The sequence below is a fragment of the Bos javanicus genome, chromosome 23 (assembly GCF_032452875.1).
Source record: "Bos javanicus breed banteng chromosome 23, ARS-OSU_banteng_1.0, whole genome shotgun sequence".
Taxonomy (NCBI): domain Eukaryota; kingdom Metazoa; phylum Chordata; class Mammalia; order Artiodactyla; family Bovidae; genus Bos; species Bos javanicus.
This window is the reverse complement of record NC_083890.1, coordinates 49,538,291-49,553,201: the sequence shown is the minus strand read 5'-3', so window position 1 is coordinate 49,553,201 and position 14,911 is coordinate 49,538,291. Positions and strand designations below refer to the sequence as shown.

The following is a 14,911-nucleotide window of genomic DNA, read 5'->3' as shown; positions in this document are numbered from 1 at the left end:
AGGAGCCTGGCGGGGTACAGTCCATGGGGTTATAAAGAGTCGGACACAGCTGAGCGACTAACAGTGTTAATCTTTGTACCCTTAGCAGAGTGTTCAGCACCTAGCATGTCATCAGAGTGTATTGGTTGACTGCCTTGGTTCAAAGTAAGCCAAGAAGATGAGAAGGAATATTTGAAATTTAACACAGTCCTCAAAATAAAATGGAATTGTCACAGGTAGGAAAGACAGACCGTGCGTCCGTTTGCCAGCCTGGCCTGCACGCGTGCTGACTAGGGTTAGACCTTTTAGCACTTGATCAATCACCTCTGATTTCTGCATCACCATGAGAAACGTGTGCTGTTCTGTCCCACTTACCCAGATCACGCCTCCTTCGTTCAGAACGTTAGGAAGCTGGTCCCTGTACCTGAGGCAGGACACGTGAGTCCAGCAGAACAGCAGTGGGTTCAGGGTGAAGTCTGACGTATCCCTGTGTGAGGAGCGGGTGGGGAGGTGGTGGGGAGAACAGAAGCGTGCGCTCCAGCCTCCATGGAACCACCAGGGATGGTGCCTGCGCATCACGTGTGACCCAAACAGACCGCCAGGGTCCCCCTGTCCCCACCTTTTGGCCACTCCTGCAGTTAGCTCGTGAGCTGATGGTTAAGAGCTTGAAGTGGGGAGCCAGACAGCCTGGGTTCAGATCACAGCCGTCTGGGGAGGCTCCTCTTGGCGGGGCGGGGGCAGGGGGGTGGTGCAGGGTTCCTGAGGCAGGGCCCCGCCTTCCCTCCCAGGCAGGGGGTTGTCCACAGGCTGCAGTGCGAGAGCAGGGCTTGGGGTTGCCAACAAGGGTCCCTGCTTCGTGAGGGCCAGACCTCCCTCACCTACTTCTGATCATTTCTTTCTTAATCTTTGACTTCCCCCCCACCCCACTCCCGTCTTTCTTTTTTCTGTCTCTCTGCCCCTCAAAGAATTCAAATCCTTTTAGGTTAGATTTGGGGGTTTTCTTTACCCGACTCTATTTGAGGTATATCATTCAGGTCTGCTACCGTTGAGTAATTTTCTTTATGGCATTGTTTTGGTTGTTATATGGAAGTAGTCTTCATGAGCATGTTTAGTGTCCAAACTAACACTGAGGCATTACTTTGGGGATAAGATCTTGGTCCTTCCCTGCCCCATCCCTGGGCCCACACGGCCCCTGGCACTCAGCGGGTACCAGCCCATCTCTGCTGAGGGGGTATGTGCTGCATAAAATAACACTGTGCTGTAGATTCATGATGCCTGTGGGTTTGTAGTCAGGGCTGGGATTTCGGAGCACCTCATTATTCCGTTTCAACAGTCTTATTACAAAATGTCTTACAAAACCGCCAGAGCGCACCGCGTCCCAGTTTGTCAGAGGGTCAGCTGCTGTTGCTGCGGCGGTGCTCGGCAAGCCTCCTTGAATTAACCAGTCCTGTGGAGTTCTGGCTGATGTGGAAAGGTATGTGGTTAGCATCTATTTGTTCTGTGCATGCATCTCTCAACCATGCTCTCCATCTATTTTAAGGAATGTTTCTTTGGGTGCTGTGTTTTTTTTTTTTTTTTCTATTTATGTCTTCAGCATAAAAATATAAATAGATCATTTATCTCCGGTATCCTTCAAGTGGCTTGCATCATCTCATGCTCTTACATAACTGAAGTTTCTGTCCCCGGGACACATCATTTGGGAGATTTGAGTGGTTGGAAACGGCCTAGGAACACGAAGGCCAGCCTCCAGGGACCTGAGGCTCCCTGCGGGGCCTGCGCTGTGCCTGCCGGCTCCCCGGCTCCCTTCCTGATAACGCCGTACGGGATACCTGTGCCGTTCACCCCACCTGGCACCTGGCCTCAGACCATTTAAAGATAGAGCTGAGTTTTGCTCATTCTTGGATCCTCCGCAAAGTCTAACACACACCCCTCGGGACTTGCGTGGCTGTCCAGCGACTAAGACCCCATGTTCCCGATGCAGAGGGCCCGGGTTCAGTCTTACCTGCCGCAACTGAAGAGCCCAAGGGCTGCAACTGAGACCCAGTGCGGCCAGATACCTTTTTTTTTAAGTGTAGCTCTACTCTCTGAACGTAGTTGATGCTTTGATAAGGCCATAGTTGTTGATGCTAGTTGATGCTTTGAGAAGGCCACTGCCTTCTGCGGATGCTTTGATAAGTCGTCAGTAAATTTGTGGCATAAAGGTTTTTTCTAATTGAGGTATAATTGACATACAGCATTATGTTAGTCTCAGGTGTAACCCGACAGTGATTCCATGTTGGTGTATATTGCAGAACAATCACTGCAGTAAAACCAGTTCACATCCGTCGTCATATGTAGTTACATTTTTCTCTTGTGCATAAACATTTCTTGAACGTGGTAATAGCAGGAAAAATAAAATATGAGGTATGCACTGTGCCTATGTATGCGTATTGTAATTAATATGTCACATACATTATCTCATTTAAACCAACAGCATCTCCATAAAGCGTGTGCATGACTGTTACTAACACCATGTTATGGATGAGAAAGCCAGGCTGGAGAGCTTTCATAACTTGCCCAAGTCCACACGAAGAGCTGAGGTCTGAACACCAGGCTGCGTGACTCTAGAGCCCGTGCTCGTAGCCGCTCGCTGTAGAGAAGGGCTTGACCTGCTTGCGACCCGCAGAACAAGGTCATCACACGGTGTCTGGGGTTGATCAGTGATGACCGTCGGCGATGAGACCTGAAAGTGTCCCTCTCCTGCCGTTCTGGTTTGGTTAAAAAAAAAATAAAAATGCCTTCTCAGACATTTTCTGAGAAGGCGTTTTTTTTGAATTCCCAGAAGCCTTGATCGCTGGAAGGGGATACAGTCAGCATCCTGACTATTAGGCAAGTCCCCCGGCCCCCACCACTGGAACCATTCCCTTCCCTGTTAGCAGCCCCTGCAAACTGAGGGCAGAGGGCAGAGCCTGGTCTGTGGGTGGGATTCAGGGGCGACAGTGAGGGGCTTTCAGGACCAGGCGTGGAATGGGAAGTGGTGACAGGAGACACGGAGAGCCAGCTGGATCTCCCCGGGCTGGGGTTTGCATGCTGCTGCCAATTTCGGGGGGCGGTAGTCCAGCAAAGGGGCCCCGTGCCCCCGGGGGTGTGGCAAGCTCTCCTGCAGAGGCTGGGGCCTCAGGGTCAGGCAGACCTGATATTGGGTTCTCATCCTTTTCGTTCTGGGTCTGTGACCTTCGACACATGACTCACCCTCTCCTGGTGCACCAGTCACCTTTCGTAAGGAATAAAGTTAATAGGCTTTTGATTAAAGGTGGCAGATTGAACACAAGCATTAGCCTCGGTTACCTCTCAGGATGTTCTGACAGTAACAGTAAAGAGTTTGGGGTTTTTGGGGTTTTTTTTTTTTGAGGCATAAATTAATCAAGGACCAGGTGAATGGGGCAGGGGTGGGGGACACATCAGCAAATGTAAATTTGGGAGCTGATCAAGCATGCGAGCTGGAGACTCCAGGAGCCCACCGGAGGACTGTGCTGGGGGCCGCTGCCTTTCACAACAAGCCTGCAGAAATATTTGACTCTTCAAATATATGCAGATAAAAATAACAACCAAATTTCAGAAAGGAAGATCTGCAAGACTGTTATAAAATAGTTCCCTCTTCCTAGGAATTCAGTAAGTGTTCAGTTCAGTTCAGTTCAGTCGCTCAGTCGTGTCCGACTCTTTGCGACCCCATGAATCGCAGCACGCCAGGCCTCCCTGTCCATCACCAACTCCCAGAGTTCATTCAAACTCACGTCCACCGAGTCAGTGATGCCATCCAGCCATCTCATCCTCTGTCGTCCCCTTGTCCTCTTGCCCCCAATCCCTCCCAGCATCAGAGTCTTTTCCAATGAGTCAACTCTTTGCATGACGTGGCCAAAGTATTGGAGTTTCATCTTCAGCATCAGTCCTTCCAATGAACACCCAGGACTGATCTCCTTCAGAATGGACTGGTTGGATCTCCTTGCAGTCCAAGGGACTCTCAAGAGTCTTCTCCAACACCACACTTCAAAAGCATCAATTCTTCGGCACTCAGCTTTCTTCACAGTCCAACTCTCACATCCATACATGACCACTGGAAAAACCATAGCTTTGACTAGATGGACCTTTGTTGGCAGAGTAACACCTCTGCTTTTGAATATGCCATCTGTGTTAGTTTTCCTTTCTCCTTCAAGGCTCCCCTCATGTACAAAGGTCACTGCGTGGCCGTGTTGACTGACTGCTTTCCTCAGCGTCATCCAGCCACCCATCGGCCCTTTCGTTGTCTGTCACTGACGTCCAGCAAAGAAGAGGACAGTGGGGGACGCTGTGGACAGAGGCTTCTGATCTGTGCTTGTTGACGCCTTTGGGCCTCGTGGGGCACCTGGACTGAGGCAGTGGTGGCCGGACCCAGGGCGTAGCTGGCACGCTTAGAGGAACCTCCAGCCTTGGTGGGAAGGGCGTTAGAAGCACCTCGCTGCATGTGAGGATCTAGCATCCAGGGTGCTTCCTGATTGGTGGGAACAGACCAGCCTCCCCCAGTCGGTAAGGAGATGGTGGCCCCAGAGGTCCTAACAGGTTCTTTTGGGGCCCCTCAATCTGGGGCAAGAGGCGCCCACCCTGAGAGGTAGAGTTTGGGTTTGTGTGTGTGTGCAGGAGAGAGACCAAACGTGTATATTTATAAAGCAGGCCATATGCCACTTACTGAACATGCCTTGTATTTTTGTCTCTGCTTGCTTCAGAGATAGGGAAGGCCGGCTAATCAGTCAGTCTAGGCATGCATCTGTGTCTATTCACATACATCTCAGTTGCCTCAGTTGTGTCCAAGTCTTTGCGACCCCATGAACTGTAGTCCGCCAGGCTCCTCTGTCCATGGGATTCTCCAAGAATACTATAGTGGGTTGCCATGTCCTTCTCCAAGAGACCTTCCCAACCCAGGGATCAAACCTGAGTCTTCTGAATTGCAGGTGGATTCTTTACCAGCTGAGCCACCAGGGAAGCCTAATGTCAAAGCGTATATATTGATGAATCGGTTGAAGAACTGCTGCCTGCATCTTCTGAGATGAGAGCCTTTGTCTAAAGGAGGGCCCAGAGCTTAGGTCCCCCGGCCACACATGAGTGCAGGGTCGCCTGGGGCTGTGAAAGGCTGTTTCCCCTTGGCTGCACTGATGGGGTCTCCCAGTCAAGCTCAGAAGAGGCAATGGCATGGGAGACTGGATGTGGGAATCCTTAAATATCCGCCCTCCTGACAGAAGCTCCCTGGGGCCCGGAGCTTTTCACCATGAGGATCGGATAAGTGGCTTCTGTAGAGCTGGCCCTGGAGTTGTGCTGTTTGGGAGTCCTTGGCCCCTGGAAATGAGGTTCTGGCTACAGAGGGGCTTGGGTGTATTTGTGCCCTGTCAGGATTCACACGCTTTCAGCTGCATGAAGCCTGAACCGCATTAAGGTTTTTTTTAAACCGGAGAATACTGAAAGCGAGCATGGCCATTTTCAAAGTTTGATGTTCACAATTGTATATAGCTGTCGGTCTTTAGTAAAAGTTTACATTATGATCAGTAGCTTAACAGGCTTAGTGTCAAGTTGTGGTTAAGAGGGTGGGTTTGGAGGCGGGCTGCCTGAGTTCAGATCTGCGTGTCACCACTTATGAGCCGTGGTGCCCATCTCTCAGTGTCTGTACCTGAGAGATGAGGAATGAACGCCAGCAGTGTCTGCCCCAGCGCTGTTGTGATGACCACGTAGATTAACACACGGAAGCACTTAGGAGGGTGCCTGGCACAAAACAAGCGCTCAGTCAACGCGGGTGGTTGGGCTTCCCCAGTGGCGCCAGTGGAAAAGAGCCCGCCTGCTGGTGCAGGAGACATAAGAGACGCGCATTCCATCCCTGGGTGGGGAAGGTCCCCTGGAGAAGGAAATGGCAACCCGCTCCAGTATCCTTGCCTGGAGAATCCCATGGACAGAGGAGCCTGGCGGGCTACAGTCCATGGGGTGGCAAAGAGTCAGGCATGACTGAAGCGACTTACCATGCACACAAACACGGGTGATTATCACTGTTGCTAAGTTCTTACTCTGCAGGGACTGGAAGTATTAATGCATTTTTTGAAAGATTTTTGTCCCCAGTAATTAAAAACCAAAAAAGCATAAAAGGTGGAGACTTGAAGGGGGTGAGGCACTGAACTGCGTTTCACTTCAGTGCTTCTCTACTGCACGCTTGCTTCCTTGACAAGTGCTTAGTACGGGCTTTGTTGTTAGAGCCAAGGTGGCGTTTACATGGTATAAACTGGAGGGAAGTTGCCGAGAATTTTGCATTAAAGAGCTCAGTTTTTCCAGATTGAGATAGATACATTGTTAGCCAAATACATGACTGGAATTTCTGCCACAAATTTTCAAGAGATGCATTTCAGGAAAAATCAAACATTTCCTCCCCTAAGATAAAACCGGGTTATTAGATAATTTTAAATTCATGTCACATTGTTTACTCATCCTTCTCAGAGATGCTGATTATATCAATATTTTATATATGTTCACATCCAGCTTCAGATCGGGGTTATTTTTTATTTGAATTACTGCCCCCTGAGCTGCCAAGTTACTTGGCTCTGATGCTCACCCGTGTTTTGTAATTGTTCCTGATAATGGTTTGCAATATACTGGGAGACTTCCATGCAGATTGCCCGTATTAGGCTACAGTTCCTTGACCTTTACCCTGATCCTTGGGAGCAGTGCCTGCTAGGATTAGTAGTGGGCAGGATTGCTGACGTAGCTTGTGATTCACTGTGATCAGTACACTCACTTAGGCCCAGGCTGTCCCCGGCCCTTCACTTGTTCGGACAGTTGATAGCAGGTTCATTAGATGCTCAAGGTAGAGCAATCATGTCATCGTACTGTAGCATTTCACCCCTGAGGCCTTAGAGCCCTAAAGACAAGGCTTTTCCAGCCAGTACCAACCCTGATAGTTAGTCCAAGAGCTGGGATTGGACTTGGATCCATTTAGTAACTAAATTAAAGGGGTTGTGATCACTCACAGCCACTCAGCACAAAGACAGATAAAATCACGTCCACTCAGCACGAAGGCCAAAAGCCCTGCCATCCTCGGGGAGCACACAGCTTAGAGAGGTGACGGTCAGGTAAACAGGTAATTACAGAAGTGAGCTGTCCGCCTCCTCTCCACTAACGTGTCCCGGGTCGGGGTCATGCAGTTAGCCAGTAGATGCTGTTTCAGTCCCTCGATGCAGTTGTCAAGTAGGCATCTTTGTTCTTGATGCCTGTCTTTCCGCTTATCCAATCATTTCTTCTTCTGTGAGTCATTCGTCAAAGAACACTCCGGTGCCTGAGCTGTGCTGGGCACCAGCCTTTCTTCGGTGCCACGTGCCCAAGGGAGAGAATCAGGTCCTTGCCTTCAAGTGACTTATCGTCTAGTTGAAGGAGACAGGCATGTGAAGAACCGAGAACAGAGATGTGTCTAAGGGCCTGTGATGTGACTAAGAATGACACAGTGCATCGAAGACAGCACTCCAGTCCTGCCGGATCCTCCCAAGGTGTTCACAGGCATGCCGTGCACTAGTTCATCGAACGAACTTTCAAATGTTCCCTCTCGTGGGCAGTTACACCTTACACTCGGCTAGAAGTCCTGTCGGACTTATTGCCTCCTCCTTCCCTTTCTTCCTCCACAGTTGAGGCATGTCTGGAATGAGTGGTTCTGGAGGAGGGCCGGCTGGTGGACCTGCCCTGTGCTCAGAACCGAGAGGACCCGTCTAGAGAGAGTGCGCCCTCCCCAGCCCGGCCCTGGATGCTGCTCGGTCGGTCACCCTCTGCACCTCTAGTTCATTTGTTTGCTGGTTCAGTTGAATGCCTACTGTGCGCACATGCTGTAGAGACCGTAGGAAGCAGACAGACCTGGCTGATATGCTCCAAGAGCTTATGGTCTAGACCAGCTGGAGAAGCTGACTTTAATCAAATAATCACATGTATGAATGTGACATGACAGCTGGGAGAAGTGTTACAATACGGTGCTTGAAGCACAGCTGAGCGCTGGAGTCGAGGGGCAGGAGGAGGAGGAGGCCGTGCAGAGCACCAGCGAGGCAGCACCATCGAGGCTCTGGCAGGGACACGGGGGTCCCAGGGAGGCCGTGTGGCTGGACTGGAGGGGATGTGGCAACGAGGCTGGGGAAGTAGGGAGCCCAGACTGCACCAGGCCTCGCCACATCCGAGAAAGCCCAAAGTGTATTAAGTAAGCAAAACCTGCTAGGTGACTGGTTATGGTGTTCAGAAGGAGGTACCCAGGCTGCCCTGCAGAGGGAGGACTGGGAGGAGGAGGGACCCAGGGCCAGGAGGAGGAGGGACCTGGGGCCAGGAGAAGGAGGAGGGGCCCCGGGGCCAGGAGCAGGAGGAGCAGGAGGCACCCTGGGGTGGGAGGAGGTGGCTGCGTAGCTGGGAACCAAGCTTGTGGCCGAGGGAATGAGGGACGTGGACATCCCAAGATTAATAGGAACCAAAGTCTCCAGAACCTGCCCCTTGACTGAGTCTGAGGTTATGGGGGATGGTACCCTGTGTACCACAATGTGCAGGGCTGGCAGGTGTGGGTGAAAGGACAGGACTGGCCGAAGCTGAGGTTTGGGCGGACTGACCTTGAGATTCACCTGCGATGCTGAGGTCAGCGTGCTGCACAGGCTGGAGGGAGCTGGAAAAGGCTAAGTCTCACAGCAGACGTGGGGACTGGAGTGTCAACTTGTGTGTGCGTGTGTCTGCGTGCGCATGCATGTGCACGTGGGTGCACGCATGCATGTGTGTGCGTGTGTCTGCGTGCGCATGCATGCGCACGTGGGTGCACGCATGCATGTGTGTGCATGTGTGTATACGCGTGTATGTGCGCGCGTGCATGTGTGTGCACACGCACGCATGCGCGTTGTGTGTGCGTGCATGCCTGTGTGCGTGTGTATGTGCACATGCGTGTGTGTGTATACATGAGTGAGCAGCTGCTCTGTGACGCCGGTGGGAGGACCCTCCCGAGATGAGTGATGGGGAGGTCGGGTCAGGGTGGGCTGAGGACACGGGGGAGCATCTGAAACCGTGGAGGTGGGAGCGGGCAGCTGCACAGGCGGTCCTGCGAGGGGGGCGCCTGGGAGCTGGGCTCGGGCACAGGTCCTTCGTGGGATCCCGGTGCTGGCACGTCCCAGCCTGCTTCCTTCCCCGGGAAGCCCGCTGCCAAGCCCTTGAGGCGTTAGTATGTTCAACTGCATGAAAAGATATTTTACGTTGAAAGAAAAAGGAAAGGAGAAGTGGTTTTTTGTTTGTTTTGCTCCTATTTTCCTGCGTGGGTTTCTCTCTGCCGTGAATCCAGGCCACTGTAATTTTTGTTGACTTTTTTTGCGTTACTCTGGGCCTCCACGGGTTTTTAAATTCATGACTTTTTTTTTCCAATCTTCTCTCTCTGTCGGCTCTTTTATTACCGCTTGTATTTTTCATGTGCTGTGCTGTCCTCGTCCTTACGATGCGTTGCTTACACTATTATTACCGCTGTTCTCTATGCATATTATTACTTGAGTTTTGCAGGGCCTTCCCTGTGAACAGCAGAATGTAATTTATGAAAGATGACAATCATCCCCATAGCACCTCTGTGCTGTGTGTTAAGCTCACCTGACGGCAGTTTCGGGGTTCTTGCCCAGACCGCCAGCTCCTGCAGCTGCACGTGGCCTCTCGTGTCTAGAAGGAGCCTCCCGGGCTCCCCCAGGATGGAGCAGAGAGGGACCTGGCGTCCGCCCACCCGTTTATGGCATTTACCATTTGAACTAACTCTGGGAGAAGTATCTCTGGATTAATTCAAGTGTGTAAAAGACAGGGACTTCCCCGGTGGTCCAGTGGTTGAGACACAATTCTCCTTCAAGTTATTAAGCAAAATTATAATCGTCTGAGTAAGCAATGCCAACTAGTCATTTTTCAGGTCCTTTCGTGAAAAGCTAGCAACATATAATTGGCATGTGTTGTGGTCAAGAGGGAGATTCTTGGGTCAGGCCACCCGGCTTGGAATGAGAAGGACCTGCCCTTTGCTGCCACGTGTGACCTTGGGCAGATTATAACTTCCCTGCACCCCAGTTTACTTCTCTATAAAACAGACCTAATCCTACCCATCTTACATGATTATTGTAAGGATTAAAAGAATTCATTCACACAGAGCTCTTAGAACAATGCCTGGCACAGGGTCAGCACTTAGCAGAGTCTAGCTGTGATTAGATGGTGTGCCCTCCGGCACCGGGCACTCAGAAGGCCGGGACTGTCTGCTGCCTCCACTGTCAGTTCGTTCAGCAGACACTCGGTGCTCATCACACGCACCTCACAAAGTAGGCGATTGTAGAGTTTTTCACAATGTCTACATATTAATCCACAGTAGTCAGATTGTATATGGTATGAATGCTGATTTCTCTTCTCCCATATTAGTAATAAGCAATACTTGCTCCCCCTTGGGACTTCCCTGGTGGCCCAGTGGTTAAGACTTCACCCCCCACAGCGTAGAGGGCTCAGGTTCGATTCCTGGTCAGGGAGATAAGATCCCACATGCCTCATGGCCCAAAACCCAAAAACATAAAGCAGAAGTGATATTGTAATAAATTCAATTAAAAAAAATGGTTCACTTCAAAAATAAAAAACAACCTCCTCTCCCCTGGAGGGTGGGACTCTTGAATACAAGGGCGTGTCTTCTTTAAGCTTGGTACAGATAAAAGCGTTCTTTTTCAGCCCTTTTCAACAGAGGAATCAGATGATTGAACTTTTAAGAAAACATTCCTTCCAAGTCTGTTTGGATGGACTTGTTTGCTGCAGAGACCTGGTATTATTCTGGGCCGCTGTCTGCTCTCTTAATTGAAGGGCCTTGACACCGACACTGAAGAGGGATTGCCTTTGGGGCCACCGGCGGACAGCTTTCTTTACTGTCTTGTATTGTTAATGACCAGAGAATGTTTTCCGATGAGATCAGAAGCAATCCACTAAAGAAAAAATGGAGAGAATGCGAGCGCTTAGGAGAGCAGAGAGGAGGGATGTGAGAAATCCTAAAAAAAGACCAGAGCTGGTATGGAAGAAGGGGCGGGGCTGGCTTCCATCCCAGCCTAGCTATTCAGAATCTTTTTTCCGAGTGGGAAAGGATGACACGAAATGCTGTCTTAACCAACAGCGAAGATGCCTTTGAAATGATGTGAGGGAAGCCAGAGACCGACGTGGCGTGGCGTTGGACCAGGTCCTGCCCTGCAGCTCTCGAGGAAAGATGCGTCCAGCACTGCGGTTCACCCTCAGGCCACTGGCGTGTCTGCCGGAGGCGCGGAGCATGGACCATCCTTGCCGCCCGGACGGGGCCTTGTGGGGCCCAGGGCAGACCCCTGCTGCCGGCTTCCCCCGCCTCCTTCAGCCTCGCTCAGCAGTGCAAGCGTCGTCTGAACACAAATTAAGCGGCAGTCTTGGGCTTTAAAGAAAAAGGAAAACTTTTTCATTTGAGAAATGAAAAATGTAATGTCTCCTGTGTCAGTTCAGTCTGTGTCCCCTGAAACGATTTCATCTCTATGCTAATTTTATGCTGCAAATAGGAACTCTCCTGCTTAGCAAGAGGAGAGAAAGGGCTGGAAATCAAAGACTCTCTGAGTGGCTGGGAGCCCAGTAGACCAATCCCCGCCAGTCCGTCAATTCAGTGCCGCTGAGAAGGTGTCCTCTGTGCTGGCCTGGCCCTCGAGCCCGCCAGCCTTGTGCTGAGGGATCCAAGGGCTTCCTCTCCCACCCTCTTCCAGCTCCCACCGGAGCTGACCCCCGGGCCTGGGGCATTGACTCGTGCCTTCACCAGTCTGCACGTTCCTCCAAGCTCTCGCTCCAATGACTCTCCTGGTTTGTCCACATCCCAAAGCTGACTTCCCTGCATTTCCTCCACTTCTGTTTTCAATGAATAATTAAGACATAAAAAACACCATCTCAAAAGCACAAGTGCAGAGTCACTTCGGTCGTGTCTGACTCTTTGAGACCCCACAGACTGCAGCCCACCAGGCTCCTGAGTCCATGGGATTCTCCAGGCAAGAATACTGGAGCAGGGTTGCCATTTCCTTCTCCAGGGGGATCTTCGCGACCCAGAGATCGAACCCACATCTCTTACGTCTCCTGCACTGGCAGGCAGGTTCTTTACCACTAGAGCCAAAAGCACAAAGTAACCCACGAGTCCAAGCAGAGGGCTCTTTGAAACGGATGTTGTGTTATGTTTCGTTCTAGACGCATCTGCTTCTCTCACTGGAATAAGAGATGCCGAGGGTGGGAACCTCAGTCTGTACCGTTAGCACTAACGTGGGACCTTCCTCCGAGCAGCCACTTACTGCATACACACTTGAATTTTATAACTGATCTGGAGGTTCCTATCGGTCTGTCCCCTGGTAGTTCAAGGGCAAGTGGACAGGGAAGAGGTTGGCAGGGTCTCGTCCTCACGGCGCTTTAGCTGGTCTCGCAGAGGTGCTGCTGCATCGGCTTGATTGTGCCTGTGTCCCTGCAGCTTCCTGCGTCCTTCCACACGGGATGCTGCTGGCTTTTAGTTTTCTGTATGTTGTTTTAAAGAGACGGTTCATGATGAAAAGGGAGTACGCCTGTTCACAGACAGGACTGAGGCTGTTGCGAGAGTTATAAAAGGTTGATTTCAGCTGCATTCAGAGAGCCTCCAGCGATGGGGGCTGTTTGTGATGGAGCAAGTGGCCTGAGGGTGAACCACGGGGCTGGACACATCTTTCCTCGAGAGCTGCAGGGCAGGACCTGGTCCAACGCCACGCCACGTTGGTCTCCGGCTTCCCTCACGTCATTTCAAAGACATCTTGACTGTTGGTTAAGACAGGATTTCTTGTCATCCTTTCCCAATAGAAAAAAGCAGGCTCCGGGTGGTCAGAGACCGTGGCCCTGCAGATGCTTGCCCAAGGCTCCCCTGGCCATGATGCTGACCGGTGGCCCATCTTGGACACCATCGCAGGGTGGTGGGAGAGATGTAGTGGGTGAATACGGGGCGGTGGTCCCTTCAGCCCTCTCTAGGGGTGGGATGGGGGCTGGAGGCACCCCGCGATGCGTGAGGCCCCCGGGACCCAGCGAGGAGAAGGCCCAGAGGGCGCTGACTGGGCAGACTTTGGTGGACAGGACATAACACAGCTTGTCTTCAAAGCAGAAAGGATTTCCTGGAGACTTAGTCCTCACACACTCCTGAGAGATGTGAGATGGGGAAGTCAAGGAGATACAGGGGAGTGGGCATGTATTTATGAGGTGACTTCTATCTACTCGATGGTAAGACTGCAAGTTCCATTTCCATTGTATCCATTTTCCCCTCGCGTTAGGGTGTCTGAGCCGGAAACAGCGCAGGGCAGGCATCTCAGTGACCTGGGAGAGAGAGAAGTACATTCCACACACTTTCTGGAGCATGAAATGCATTTCGCCATTTGGAAAGCTGGTGGAGATTGTGTCTCTTCCTTTTAACGATCTCCTTTGAGGTTGACGTGTCTCGGATGGCTGTCTAATGCTTTCACGAAACAGACCCTGGCAGAACTCAAATGTGTAAATGACAGGCTCGTTGCAGACCCACTGCTAGGTGACGTCTTGGCCTCCGCCTTCTTTCCGTGGCGTTCCACTCTTCTCAGCGGAGGGAGCTGGTGATGTGGCAGTCAGGGGGACCCGGAGAGGAGACGGCTGGAGCTGGGGCAGCGTTGGCGCCGAAGAGGCCCAGAGTGGAGAGGCATGTCGGGGCCCGTGGGAGGAGGGGGCGTTCGTTGCCACAGAAGGCCTGGGGAGCTGTCCTGGAAAAGGCTCTGGAGTTCACTGACTCCCTGAGCTGAACTGAGCTCTCAGTACTGGGTGCTTCCTGTGACACCCAGATCACCCTGTGACGGCAACGGTGTGCTACACAAACGACCCAGCCATTCCCTGGCCAACTTGGGATATGTGTTTCTTACTGAAAAGCAACATAACTGGGGGGGAAAAACTGGTGGCTCTTTGTTGTTGTTGTTTTTAATAATTATCATCCATTGCTGTCCAAGTTTCAGATGTACAAGCACGGGGTTTGATTTACACATACTGTGAAATGATGACCAGTAGGTTCAGTTAACATCCATCTCCTCGTATGGATTCAATAAAAAGAAAATAAAGGAGAAACGGGGGAAAATGTTCTTTTTGTGATGAGAACTTCTGGGATCTAATCTCTTGACGACTTTCTTATGTATCATAAAGCCGTGTTAGCTATACTGCTGCTGCTGCTGCTGCGGCTAAGTCGCTTCAGTCGTGTCCGACTCTGTGCGACCCCATAGACGGCAGCCCACCAGGCTCCGCCATCCCTGGGATTCTCCAGGCAAGAACACTGGAGTGGGTTGCCATTTCCTTAGCTATAGTCACATTATCCATTACATCCCAGGTACTTATGTATCCTATAACCGGAAGTTTGTTCCTTTTGACCACCTTCCTCCAATGCCCTCTCCCGCATCCCTCACCTGTAATAACTGCAATTCTGATCTCTTTTTCCATGAGTTTGTTTGTTTGGGGGTGGGGGGAGTTGTTTTTAATTCCATATGTGAATTAGATCATAGAGCATTTGTCTTTCACTGTGTCACTTACTTCACTTAATGTAATGCCTCCAAAGTTCATCCATGTTGTTGCAAATGGTAGCATTTTCTCATTTTTTTATGGCTGAATAATGTATCATTATGGGCTTCCCAAGTAGTTTAGTATTAAAAAATCCGCCCACCATTGCAGGAGACATAGGTTCAATCCTGGGTCAGGAGGATCGCCTAGAATAGGAAATGGCAACCCAGTCCAGTATTCTTGCCTGGAAAATTCCATGGATGGTGGAGTCTAATGGGCTACAGTCCCTGAGGTTGCAGAGTTAGACATGACTGACTGAGCACAGTGTATCATTTTATGTATACACACACACATACACACACACACACACACACAC

General features: G+C 51.0%; 1 protein-coding gene across 10 annotated transcripts in view; it reads left to right on the top strand.

Moving 5' to 3' along the window:
* The window catches only part of FARS2 (phenylalanyl-tRNA synthetase 2, mitochondrial), a 304,681-nt gene that overhangs the window by 213,568 nt on the left and 76,202 nt on the right, over nucleotides 1-14,911 (top strand). Inside the window, exons 8-9 of one of the 10 annotated variants that reach the window (XM_061398939.1) lie at nucleotides 1,345-1,453; nucleotides 2,453-2,793. The exons of 8 other annotated variants lie outside the window; for them this stretch is intronic. In XM_061398939.1, the coding sequence (XP_061254923.1) occupies nucleotides 1,345-1,420 (76 nt within the window). In that variant the 3' untranslated portion in view covers nucleotides 1,421-1,453; nucleotides 2,453-2,793. Of the gene's footprint in view, nucleotides 1-1,344; nucleotides 1,454-2,452; nucleotides 2,794-14,911 lie in introns of those variants that run through there. One more of the 10 variants, XM_061398938.1, reaches the window with a different exon arrangement.